This window comes from Salvelinus sp. IW2-2015, linkage group LG23, assembly GCF_002910315.2.
Source record: "Salvelinus sp. IW2-2015 linkage group LG23, ASM291031v2, whole genome shotgun sequence".
Lineage (NCBI taxonomy): Eukaryota > Metazoa > Chordata > Actinopteri > Salmoniformes > Salmonidae > Salvelinus > Salvelinus sp. IW2-2015.
This window is the reverse complement of record NC_036863.1, coordinates 33,191,518-33,205,298: the sequence shown is the minus strand read 5'-3', so window position 1 is coordinate 33,205,298 and position 13,781 is coordinate 33,191,518. Positions and strand designations below refer to the sequence as shown.

General features: G+C 41.3%; 1 protein-coding gene across 5 annotated transcripts in view; it reads left to right on the top strand.

The window, feature by feature from the left end:
• The first annotated feature begins 8,012 nt into the window (after positions 1-8,012).
• LOC111950722 (kinase suppressor of Ras 1) overlaps positions 8,013-13,781 on the top strand; it is a 47,617-nt gene continuing 41,848 nt past the window's right edge. For all 5 annotated transcript variants that reach the window (XM_070434564.1, XM_023968551.2, XM_070434563.1 and 2 more), the window contains exon 1: positions 8,013-8,519. In XM_070434564.1, coding sequence (XP_070290665.1) covers positions 8,310-8,519 — 210 coding nt within the window. In that variant the 5' untranslated portion in view covers positions 8,013-8,309. The remainder of the gene's footprint in view (positions 8,520-13,781) is intronic.

Below are 13,781 nucleotides of genomic sequence, written 5' to 3'. Positions count from 1 at the left end.
ATGGAAAGTCACCCCGAGCATACTTTTTAAGTTGTGGCAAAATGGCTTAAGGACAACAAAGTCAAGGTATTGGAGAGGCCATCACAAAGCCCTGACCTCAATCCTATAAAAGAAAATTGTGGGCAGGACTGAAAAAGCGTGTGCGAGCAAGGAGGCCTACAAACCTGACTCAGTTACTCCAGCTCTGTCAGGAGGAATGGGCCAAAATTKACCCAACTTATTGTGGGAAGCTTGTGGGAGGCTACCCAAAACGTTTGACCCAAGTTAAACAATTGAAAGGCATTGCTACCAAATACTAATTGAGTGTATGTAAACTTCTGATCCACTGGGAATGTGATGAAAGAAATAAAAGCTGAAATAYAWWWWTRTATCTACTATTATTCTGACATTTCACGTTCTTAAAATAAATTGATGATGTTAACTGACCTAAGACAGGGAATTTTTACGAGGATTAAATGTCAGTAATTGTGAAACTGAGTTTAAATGTATTTGGCTAAGGTGTATGTAAACTTCTGACTTCAACTGTATATTCCCAGAGATGACTAATGTAGGGGAATACTGTTTCCATGTAACCAGAGAGCCCTGGTTTGAATCAGAATCTGAACCTTCAGTGTAACAGTATCCATGTGGCTAGGGTTTTCACCTTTAGCATGCCTATGCCTATTTAGTAAGTTTAGAAAATAATTAATTTACTGTTTCTCATACACATTTTTAGTACAGTATTAGAAACACTATGAAGCTCCTTCTGTTTGTGGTCCCTACATCTTTGTTGCTAACAGAAGAGCAGTTAGACCTTCAATTGTGAGTTGAGGCTTTATTTTCACGGTTATCTCTGCTTGCAATTTTCATTCTACCATTTCCATTCTTTATGAATTGTCTTTTTCAACCACATGTGTTCTTGCTGGTGAATATCACTGCTATGTCTCTCAGAGTACACCTCTTTGCACCTCAGAACTTTTACTCAAGTGATATGTTTTTGTTATTTAAAGAAGAAAAAATGATGTCTATATTATTTGAAGATAATAGTTTTACTCCTGTGTTGCTTGTAGCTGCTTAGGAAAGGAAGCTCGAGACTATCACAATGATCCAATGGCTTTATGTGATCCTACTGTAAATGAGACCAGTAAGACTTGATATAAGTTTTATTTATTTATTTTTTCATAATTTTTTATTTACAATACCAGTACTTCCTGATATTACTCACACTGGTTTAGACTTGCAGATAAATACATCACATACAGTGCATTTAGAAATTATTCAGACCCCTTGACTTTTTCCACATTGTTACGTTGTAGCCTTATTCTAAAATTAAATTGTTTTTTCACCTCATCAATCTACACACAATAACCCATAATCACAAAGCAAAAACAGTTATTTAATTTMGTTTTGCAAATGTATACAAAATWAAAAACGGAAATATGACATACATAGGTATTCAGACCCTTTACTCAGTACTTGAAGCACATTTTGCAGCGATTACAGCCTCGAGTTTGACGCTACAAGCTTGACACACCTGTATTTGGGGAGTTTCTCCCATTCTTCTCTGCAGATCCTCTCAAGGTCTGTCAGGTTGGATGGGGACTGTCACTGCACAGCTTTTTTTCAGGTTTCTCCAGAGATATTCGATAGGTTTCAAGTCCGGGCTCTGGCTGGGCCACACAAGGACATTCAGAGACTTGTCCCGAATCCACTCCTGCGTTGTCTTGGCTGTGTGCTTAGGGTCGTTGTTCTGTTGGTAGGTGAACCTTTGCCCCAGTCTGAGGTTCTGAGCACTCTGGAGCAGATTTTCATCAAGGATCTCTCTATACTTCGCTCCATTCATCTTTCCCTCGATCCTGACTGGTCTCCCAGTCCCTGCCGCTGAAAAACATCCCCACAGCATGATGCTGCCACCACCATGCTTCACCGTAGGGATGGTGCCAGGTTTCCTCCAGACGTGATGCTTGGCATTCAGGCCAGGGTTCAATCTTGGTTTCATCCGACCAGAAAATCTTGTTTCTCATGGTCTGAGAGTCCTTTAGGTGCCTTTTGGCAAACTCCAAGTGGGCTGTCATGCAGTTGTGGAAAAAGTACCCAACTGTCATACTGGAGTAAAAGTAAAGATACCTTAATAGGATATGACTCAGGTAGAAGCCAGTCACCCAGTAATATTCTACTTGAGTAAAAGTCTGAAAGTATTTGGTTTAAAATATACTTAATTAGTCAAAAGTAAAAGTATAAATCATTTCAAGTTCCTTATATTAAGCAAACCAGATGGCACCATTTTCTTGGATGGAATATGAATGACATTCATCCAATATGCTGTGATAGGTCCCATGTTGCTCAGTTGGTGGAGCATGGTAGTTAGTCTTGTCCCATCGCTGCAACTCTCGTATGGACTCGGGTGTGGCGAAGGTCGAGAGCAATGCGTCCTCCGAAACACGACCCTGCCAAGCCGCTGCTTCTTGACATACTGCTCGCTTAACCCGTGAGCCAGCCGCACCAATGTGTTAGAGGAAACACTGTACAACTGGCGACTGAAGTCAGCTTGCAGGCTCCCATAAAGGCCTGATTGGTGGAGTGCTGCAGAGATGGTGGTCCTTCTGGAAGGTTCTCCCATCTTCACAGYGGAACTCTGGAGCTCTGTCAGTGTCCATCGGGTTCTTGGTTACCTCCCTGACCAAGGCCCTTCTCCCCCGATTGCTCAGTTTGGCCGGGCAGCCAGTTCTAGGAATAGTCATGGTAGTTCCAAACTTCTTCCATTTAAGAATAATGGAGGCCACTGGGTTCTTGGGGACCTTCAATGCTGCAGACATTTTTTTAGTGCCCTTCCCCAGATCTGTGCCTCGACACAATCCTGTCTCGGAGCTCTACGGACAATTCCTTCAACCTCATGACTTGGTTTTTGCACTGACATGCACTGTCAACTGTGGGGCATTATATAGACAGGTGTGTGCCTTTCCAAATCATGTTCAATCAATTGAATTTACCGAAGGTGGACTCAGTCAAGTTGAACAGACATCTCAAGGATGATCAATGAAAACAGGATGCACCTGAGCTCAATTTTGAATCTCATAGCAAAGGGTCTGAATACTTATATAAATAAGGTATTTCTTTTTTTTTAAATTATATATATATATATATAAATTAGCAAACATTAAAAAAAATATATAAAAAATTGCTTTGTRGTTATGGGGTATTGTGTGTAGAATGCTGAGTTTTTTATTTATTTAATCACTTTTAGAATAAGGATGTAACGTAAGAAATTCTGGAAAAAGTCAAGGGGTCTGAATACTTTCTGAATGTACTGTATGTTGCTAGATATGTATAAATTGAAATGGTTTAAAAGATGTATGATCTATCTTGGGGATGTCATTACCATAAACTATGTAGATATGCCGTAGGTAGCAAGAAAATAATCAATGCTCAGGGAATCTTACTCAGCCGCAATTTTCTTGTTGTGGTTGACCCTCTTCTCTGCTATTTACTCCAACTGATTAAACACAGCTGAAAATATTCTGATATGTTCTGATATTCTATGTGTTCCATAGCCTAGTATGATAAGATACAACTCTGTTGGCCTTTTCTGGAATACAATTCAGTACAAATGGCAAGACTTTTCAATATCASTCCTACCCTGAATAAAATACTGTTTTAGCAAATGCAATTTAGATGACAATGTCTTCTTATCAGACCACAAGCCTAATTATCACCATGTCTAGCTGTAGCTTCCCTCTACTTTAACAAAGGTGAACTTATAAATGCTAGATTACTTGGCAACTCTTTATAGATTGTGTTACACTGAAATAGGATATGTTCTAGCCATACCACAACTAGAGGGTTACATGTTCTTATGTAAGCCAGGATTTCATTTCAGTCTGAGCATTTTTTTAATCTGGGTTTGCGTGATTGTTTAATTATTCTATTGTCCTGTGTGTTGGTCAGGGGGCACCTGAGACTTGGCATAATGATATTTTCTTCCATGTTACCGTAGCTCCCTCCAAAGGATTGTGTGTTACATGAATGTACAGTATAGAGCCAATGTTGATTAAAACATGAACCATTTAGAGTGCACGTCTTTGGGCTTGTTATCCTGAATGACTCACCATCAACCCAATCAGAAGACAGAATGTATCTAATGCTAATTTGTGATTCTTATTGTAAGCATTATACTGTATTCCTCTATTTTTCTATTTGAAAAAGCATATATGCTGGAAACTTATCAGCCAATTACATTACAATTCATGTTATCAAATGCAGGTTGAAGAAAAAATGGATGTTAATGCTTTTTATGACTTGTACAATTGATTTGTATCTGTGAGAGACATGCTGGTGTAGATCTAGAGAAATGATCTAATCTTGTATAGTATAATCTCTTACTTCTCAACCCAATCCAAAAATAGGAAAATATACACTTCTGTCTTTTGCATTTTCAAGATAACTTTCATAAACAAATATTTTCTTATACTGCTTTTGTTTGCTACGTGAATAATACAGTTGTGTTATACCCCGTGTTCTTGGTCTTTTTCTGTGTGACAGATATTAAATCAACATAGAACTATAGTAGGGCATGTTATATGTGATGTATTTTGTATGTGCCAGTGTCTGCTCCCATGCTCCGTAGTTTAAAGATGAGTTCCCAGAATATAACATTGTGAGCGGACATTCTTTCCCTTCCCTCTATTGTCTCTGTTTCCTGTTGCTCCTCATTAAGTGTGAGTGAAGGACCTGCCAGAGTTGCCTCGTGCCTCAGTATCTAGATGCCTAATTTAAAGGAAGTGACATCAACACTGACTGAGAACTGCCACTGATTTTTAGCAGGTTTACTTCTAAGTGCTCTATTTGAGTCTGCATTTACCATAGATATCCTATTAAATTACTAGGATTAATTAGTATTCTAATTCCTAAAAATATGGTGTTTACTTCTATTTTAAATATGGTATGTCAGACATATCACTTCATCACTTTTATTTCTGTTTTATGTAAATACCTGTGCTTTCATGCTTGGTACAAGGTAATTAACACAGGTTATTTCTCTGGAATAAGCCTAATGTAAACTGTTGCCATTTTATTCAGTTTCTCATGTCCAATGCATCTCCTGACTTGACAAGGACTATTTGTGATAGTAATCAATGCTGCTCAGTAAAATTATTCAATCTCACTGCCTCTACTTTTTCGACCAAGTTAAAGGCCCAGTGCAGAAGATGTGGTTTTTCTGTGTTTTATATATTACCACACTGAGGTTGGAACAATATTGTGAAAATGATCATAATGCCCTTTTAGTGTACTAGCTATTTGAAATGACCATCTGAAATTTCTGCTTGTTTTGGTGGGATGGAGTGTTGGCCTGCCTGGTGACATCACCAGGGGGTAAATTAGTTAATAAATCATATAAGAAATAGTTCCAAACCTCTCTGCCAGTGCCAATAACAGCTAGTTTTCTGATTTCCCTCCCCATTCCCAGACAGTCCTAGCAAAATTCTTCCTTGAGAAATTGCTCTTTGCTACGAAGCTATTTTGGTTTATTTTTTACCATTTTCATTTAAAACAATCACAGGAAAGTACTTAAATGTTACACAAATAATTTAATATTGAGATCAAAACGGCTGCATTGGATCTTTAATGGTTTTGGAGTTTGCCCACTGAGCTCTAACGGCAAACCTACTTTGCCCAGTAGATGGTGCTCTACACAAATGTATTTAACGTCATCGCATCTGCATCCCATGTGCAGTTTTTTCCTCATTGCCTTTCTTCCGATAGTACTGTATGACACATCAGTYTTTTTTCTCTTTTGTTATCATGCTAATCTCTACCATATTACCCACAGTATCTTGATTATCCTTGCTCTTCTGTTTTGTAGTTCTATTCTTTATTCCTCCCTTGCCGTCAGTCTTTCTTTGTCTCTGCATGGCCTCCCGCGGTAGTCATTGCCACCCCTGTCCTGAAGGGGGCTCCAGCCTGTATGTGTTGTAGTGGCAACTGGGCAAGCAAGGCTGACTATGGCTGAGTGACGTGCATGTTGGTGTGATTAAGCCTGTCAGGCCTTTATGCTGCTAATTGCATGGCAACTGCAGATGGAGCTTTAATCTAAGCCTGACTGTCCACCCTGCTCCTCAGATCATGCCTGGTTCTGGTGTCCCCCTCCCTGTCCGAGGTTAGGATTGGGATGTTTAATGTCCCCTTTTACATATGTGTCTAAACTTGACATGTCTAAACTAGACATGTGAACCTCACACTCAAGACTTTACAATTTAGATTGTATGGAGCAGCAGTCCTCCCAGGCAGGCTGTGTTGTTATGGAGCAGCAGTCCTCCCAGGCAGGCCGTGTTGTTATGGAGCAGCAGTCCTCCCAGGCAGGCCGTGTTGTTATGGAGCAGCAGTCCTCCCAGGCAGGCTGTGTTGTTATGGAGCAGCAGTCCTCCCAGGCAGGCTGTGTTATTATGGAGCAGCAGTCCTCCCAGGCAGGCTGTGTTGTTATGGAGCAGCAGTCCTCCCAGGCAGGCTGTGTTGTTATGGAGCAACAGTCCTCCCAGGCAGGCTGTGTTGTTATGGAGCAGCAGTCCTCCCAGGCAGGCTGTGTTGTTATGGAGCAGCAGTCCCAGTGTTTGTGGCCCTTCCTGGGCTCATCCTCTCTCCTCAGACCTGCAGGGTTGGCTCAGGAGATCCCCACCACTAAAGGACACGCAATCAGATTGTCCACAATCCAATTGAATCTGATGCAACGCTGCCTGGGAGGCTTGCCCCTACGCTAAGATGCAGCAGCCTGGCTGGCCAATGGGGCTGCAGTACGAGGCCGCCAGGCTGGCAAAGGATGTGTGTGTCTACCCTCAGCTCAGCAAGTCATGTCAACAAGCTGACAAGTGCCTCCTTTCCTCACTCGTCCTATTGCTTTCAGACCAAATTGTCAGCTTTTTTGTAAATGAGGCCTTGGGGGAATTCTAACTTCGTGAAATTTGCTTTGCTTGCCTTGATGCTCTCTGTGCCTTACCCTTGGCAAGACTGTAACAAGCTCAGTCCAATACGCAAAAAAAGGAGAGCATGTTTCTGGAAACGAGACTTAGTCTTTGAGTGTGTAGGTGATGTAAAAGGTGGCAGAGTCTCCGGAGTCTAAGCCAGGACACACGTTAATGTCAGTGTGTGTCTCTAGTCAGCATTGCTATGTGGGGCTGAGAAAGCAAGAAGAGAGCAGTCACATACCCTGAAGGTGACAGTGGGACCTTATAGGGGATTACCTTGTAATCTGCATTTAGGATGAGTGCCTACTAAAATAGCTTATTTTGTGCTCTGCTCTCTCTCGGTGGAGTTTCTAAGTGTGTGGTCATAAGACAGCACCCACATGTGCTTATCCAGGACAGGGCTCACTCATAAGGGCTTACATTCACCAGACTCGCAGCTCAAATCTTGCCTTTTTGATCCTGTCACCCTCCCACTCTCATACATGTGCAGTTTTGTTCCTCTCAGAGTTAACATTATGGGGAAACCCTGCACCCTGGTCATTTCATTTAAGGTGGGAAGCAYGCAGTGTGTTTAAGGAAAGCAAGGCATTGTTCATAGTACTGTGTCAGAAATAAGAGAGGAAAGGGTAAGTGATGTAGATGGAGAACTCCAGGGACACATCACATGTGCTTACAGATCCAGAGTGAACATTGCTGGCCCTCACGCTGATTCACTCCACAATGTGGTTGGGTCTAATTCTGCACATTATAGCATGTCAAGTAGTAATTGTCAAGTTCACAGGTTGTGGAGTATTATTGTCCTAATATGACTGGGTAGTATACTGCAGTAGATCTCGGCATCATCGCTTCTTATTCTATGGAGCGATATACTTCAGCTCAAGGTGTGTGTGTGGGGGGGTGGGGTGTGAGGATAATTTGGCAAGCCTTTATAAGAAAATATTTTGTTGGTCCTCTCAAACAGGCTAGAGAACCAGCCACGTTTAGTCAGGACAATATGCCCAAACTGAGACACGTATTTATTAAGCCCCAAATCAGCGGATGCCCAGCCATATTAAAGGACTTCATTTCCCGAACTGCAACGGGTCTGTGATGTCTCCAACAGCTGACAGACGATAAAAGCCTAGGCGAGAGCTTTCAGGAGGGGGAGAGAGTCTCTCGGCAAGGAGAATACACAACCCGAACACTGTTGGACTTTGAATTGCTTTGGACCAGGATATTGATATCGAACGTTTTTATTTCTATAGCCGAATTTGGCGCTTTTTCTGCTGAATGTTGGGGCATTTGTTAAGTTCCATAACATTGCGTAGCTGGTGCATGTGCATTTTAACATTTTAAAGTGCATCTACCCCCTAAAGCCGTYCCCAATGCCGAGGAATGGAGAGTGTGTCTGATAAAGGTGGAAAGATGGTCGAGAGTGATGAGCAGTCGGAGAGGGATAGTGGCGGTGGCGCAGCGATGGCCGCGCTACACCAATGCGAACTCATCCAGAACATGATTGAAATCTCCATCTCCAGTTTACAGGGGCTCCGGACCAAATGCGCCGCGTCCAATGACCTCACACAGCAAGAGATACGTACTTTAGAGGTAATTAACTCTTGAAAACGCATAAATACGGCGGTCCAAACTGCGGAGTTATACGTATGTCTGCCTGGGCTGCATTTCTTTGGTGGCTAAGCTAGGCGCTCCATCAATTTCCTCATGTTTTGCACAATACACTGCAGTTGTTTGCTGTATTGCGCGATGCTATACATGATTATTTAAAGAATAGGCCTACATTTAAACATGCACGGTGACTTCCCACATTGTCTACTATTGATATAGCTATAAATAGACATTGTCACTGACGTTGATCTGGTTACTGTGACCTCTTTCTCGAGGTGAAATATTTGTCTGGAAACCCCGGAATTTTTGCAGCAATGTTTTGCGTGCTGATGGAAACAAACGGGCCAAATTCCTCACATTTTAATTCTGTTCTTGTTCACGATTCCGCATTTCAAGCAAAGTTCGGGGACAAAACGAAATGCAACATGAAATAGCAGAGCATTTCTCGGCAATGGTAAATGCTCCTCATGCCAATAATCTTGATAATTTCCCTAGTATATTTCTAAGCCAATTAAGGCCAATATGTTTTTTTATGTGTTCCCTGCACCTGGCTGTGTGAACCAAATAATTTCGGTCGTGTCTGGGATGAGTTGAGTAGCGTAGCGTGTGCAAACAGTTCTGAGGAACCAGTGTTTAAATTGCGCAACGGGTGATGGCCTACATATAGGCTCCAGTCTTTAGGCCCATAATATGGTAGTGTTCCGTTGGAAAATATTATATCACAGTAATAAAATAATACGGGAAATGTAGCCTATTATAGAGCAATACCATACCCATGGGTGTATAGAACATTAGGAACACCTCCCTAATATTGAGTTGCACCCCATTTTGCCCTCAGAACAGCCTCAATTCGTCTGGACATGGGTTGAAAGCGTTTCACGAGAACGCTAGACAATGTTGACTTCAATGCTTCCCACAGTTGTCAAGGTGTCTGGATGTCCTTTGGCTGGTGGACCATTCTTGATACACCGAGAACTATTTAGCGTCACACAAAAAAACGGCAGCGTTGCCATTCTTCACACACTCAAACCGGTGCAACTGGCACGTACTACCATACCCCGTTCAAAGGCACTTACATATTTTGTCTTGCCCATTCACCCGCTGAATGGCGCACACATACAATCCATGTCTCAATGCTAAAAAATAATTCTATAACTGGTCTCCCCTTCATATTCACTAATTTGTAGTGGATTTAACAAGTGACCTCAATAAGGGATCATAGCTTTCACTAGTCAGTCTGTCATGGAAAGAGCAGGTGTTCCTAATGTTTTGTACACTCAAAATCCCAAATCAAACTTTATTTGTCACATGCTCCAAATATAACAAGTGTAGACCTTATTGTGAAATGCTTACTTAACAAGCCCTTAACCAACAGTGCAGTTCAAGAAGAGTTAAGAAAATATTTACCAACTAGACTAAAGTAAACAATTATAATAAAAAGTAACACAATAAGAATAACGAGGATAAATACATGGGGCACCTGTACCGAGTCAATATGCAGGGTTACAGGTTAGTTGAGGTAATTTGTACATGTAGGTAGGGGTGAAGTGACTATGCATAGATAATAAACAGTGAGTAGCAGCAGTGTACAAAAAAGGAGGGGGGGTCAATGTCAATTGTCCGGTGAAGATGTTTATTAATTGTTCAGCAGTCTTATGGCTTGGGGATAGAAGCTGTTGAGCCTTTTGGTCCTAGACTTGGCGCTCCGGCACCGCTTGCCGTATGTGTGTTGTGTGTGTGTGTGTGTATATATATATATATATATATATATATATATATATATATGCAATGATTTTACAGAGTTACAGTTCCTAATAAGGAAATCAGTAAATTGAAATCATTTCTTTAGGCCCTAATCTATGGATTTCACATGATGGGGCAGGGGCACAGCCATGGGTCGGCCTGGGAGGGCATAGGCCTGGGCTGGCATGGTCTGCGGTTATGAGGCCAGTTGGATGTACTGCCAACTTCTCTAAAATGATGTTGGAGAGGCGGCTTATGGTAGAGAAATTAACATTCAGTTCTCTGGCAACAGCTATGGMGAACATTCCTGCAGTCAGCATGCCAATTGCACGCTCCCTCAACTTGAGACATCTGTGGCATTTTAGTGGCATTTTATTGTGCACCTGTGTAATGATCATGCTGTTTAATCAGCTTCTTGATATGCCACACCTGTCAGGTGGATGGATTATTTTGGTAAATGAGAAAGGCTCACTAACAGGGATGTAAACAAATTTGTGCACAACATTTGGGAGGTTTTTTGTGTGTGTGTGGAACATTTCTGAGATTTTTATTCTTTATTTATTTATTTCAGCTCATGAACATTGGAACCAACACTTAACATTGCATTTATATTTTTGTTCAGAATATTCTCAGCTTTGCATTTATATTTTTGTTCAGAATATTCTCAGCTTTGCATTTATATTTTTGTTCAGAATATTCTCAGCTGTCATGACATTTGTCCGGCCTGCATTCAGTCACCAACATCCACAAAGATGTATCAATAGCCAACTCTTTATGCAAATTGAATGATACTACTGATATGCTTTCATGCTCATCACATTTGAATGAGATTGTCAGGTTTCTATTTGAGGAAAGCATATGCTATTACTCTTCCCTTCAGGGGTTTTTGAAGAGTGCATTTTCTTTACGTTTCATGCATCTTCAACATCTGAGTTGTGAAAAGGTTCGGACTTCTTGAGTGGTCATTGGACTGCAACACTAGTTATGGTAAACCTGTTTCAGGACAAAGAAAGACTTCAAGTGAGTGTCAGAAATAGAAAGCAATGAGTGGGTGCTCTATGCTCACTCTACAGTACGCCTTTCACCACACTGCCACTTTCACTTCTTCCTTCACACTGGGTTTTCTTGTTAGTTCAGGATGTCCATCACTGAGGAAAACTGGATCGTTATGGTCTGCTCACCCTGCCTTATAGACATTCAACCAGCAATGGTCAATCAGAAGCTGCATTTCTCCAGGCCGTACATATACCCTGATCCCATCTTCACACACCCCCTGAACCAGACAATTGTGGGGATGCTGGAAAGAATATAGGTAGTATTACAGCACCAAACTTAAGCACTCGTTTTAGTCACAGTATTTCACAGGTACAAAAGCCCGAACTATCTGGGTTGAATCACCCCCATCTGTTTGTATGAGAAGATTGTAGTGACAATTGGAGCAGAGAGAGCTGTTAACCATAAGTCGCCCGGATCTGTCTTGGGCTTGGCCATGAAATCCTAACTGGCAGAAYTCTGACAGGCCTGTCAGCTTGACACTCCCATAGGGCTCCACAAGTGTTCCCATGAGTCCCGTATATAACAGCAGAGTGGAAAATATCAATTGTCAATCCAGCTAAATGGCCTAACTGCTCAGTTAATTTGTGTGATGAATGAGAGAAGTGAATAGCGACGGGTTAAAGTGTCTGTCACAGTTGTGTTGCAAAACAGGGGCATCTCTCCCAGAGACCCGCACTTGAGCGCAATCAAGAGAGGCTTGAACTCGCATTATATTCTTACTGAAAGAGCTTTATTATGGCACTCCATCCATGGCTGTTTTTTTACTGTGTGCCTTGCCGGTGAAAAGATAATGGTGCTTTGCTCTCCAAGTGGAGTACTGCAAGGTGGTGCTTCAGTTTTCACACACTAATCCCTGTCTGACTCTTGACATCTCTCACACACCCCCTCTGTCTGTCTGTCTTTCTGTCTCCATGTTGGCCTGTTCTTTGTTATGTCTCCCTGTCGTTGTCTCTCTGTGGCTGTGAATCAGTATGTCTGTTACACTTTAGCAATGAATGACACCAGATGATATCCAATAATAATTTAAACAGCCTCTAGGGACAGATTAAATACTGTGCAGGGAAGGTTACTCTAAAAGAGCTTGAACATTGTGGGGGGTTTTGCTTACAYGTTATACAGTGCCTTCAGAAATTGTTCACACCCCTTGACTTTTTCTACATTTTGTTACAGCCTGAATTTAAAATTGATTCAGTTGAGCTTTTGTGTCACTGGCCTACACACAATACCACATAATATCAAAGTGGAATTATGTTTTTTCAAATTTTTTCGTTTTTCAATAACAAATGAAAAGCTGAAATGTCATGAGTCAACAAGTATTCAACCCCTTTGTTATAGTTCATAATGAGTTGCATGGACTCACTCTGTGAATGACAACCTCATCTCTATACCCCACACATACAATTATCTGTAAGGCCTCAGTCGAGCAGTGAATTTCGAACACAGGTTTCAACCACAAAGACCAGGGAGGTTTTACAATGCCTCGCAAAGAACAGCACCTATTGGTAGATGTGTTCAAAAAATGTTCTTTTTAAACAGACAGTGAATGTCCCTTTGAGCATGGTGAAGTTATTAATTACACTTTGGATGGTGTATCAATACACCCAGTCACAACAAAGATGCAGGCGTCCTTCGTAACTCAAGTTGCCGGAGAGGAAGGAAACCACTCAGGGATTTCACCATGAGGCCAATGGTAACTTTAAAACATTTACAGAGTTTAATGGCGGTTACAGGAGAACTGAGGATGGATCAACAACATTGTAGTGTCTAGGGTTGCACATTTTGGGGAATACTCACAGGTGGAAAATTTCTGTGGGAATATATGGGAATCAACGGAAATATATGCAAATTAATATTAATACAATTTAAATGTATATTTTTTTTATTGGATATATTTATCATATGGAGACAAACATAAACCTTTTACCTTATCATAAGTAGACAATTAGAAATGATTAAATCCTTCCAATAGAAAATAAACAATTTAGTTATGAATTGAACTTTAATTAAATGAGTTGACTCTTCACATGGGATGATTTCACTGAACAACAAAAGAAAGGGAATATTGAATGATCCCCAATGATCCATCGCATCTCCCAAAAAAGATTTCAACATGCATCTGAAAAATTATAGTCTACAAACTAAAGCTTTGGTTGTCTTCTCCCTGGACCTCCTCAATGTRCACCTCTTGAACATCAGACTCTGAGGCCTCATCTRCACTCACTTTCCAACCRTGTTGAGGKTGGCTCYTTATCAGGCTCAAAAAGCCTCCAATCCGCCCGGATGGCCACCAATTTTCAACCCTTGTATTGGTCAGCCTMTTGTGTGCTTTGGTGTGTGTGTTCCCAAACAAAGACCAGTTGCGCTCTGAGGTGGCTGATGTTGGTGGGATTTGGAGGATGATGGAGGCAACAGGGGAAAGAGCCTCAGATCCACAAAGTCCCTTCC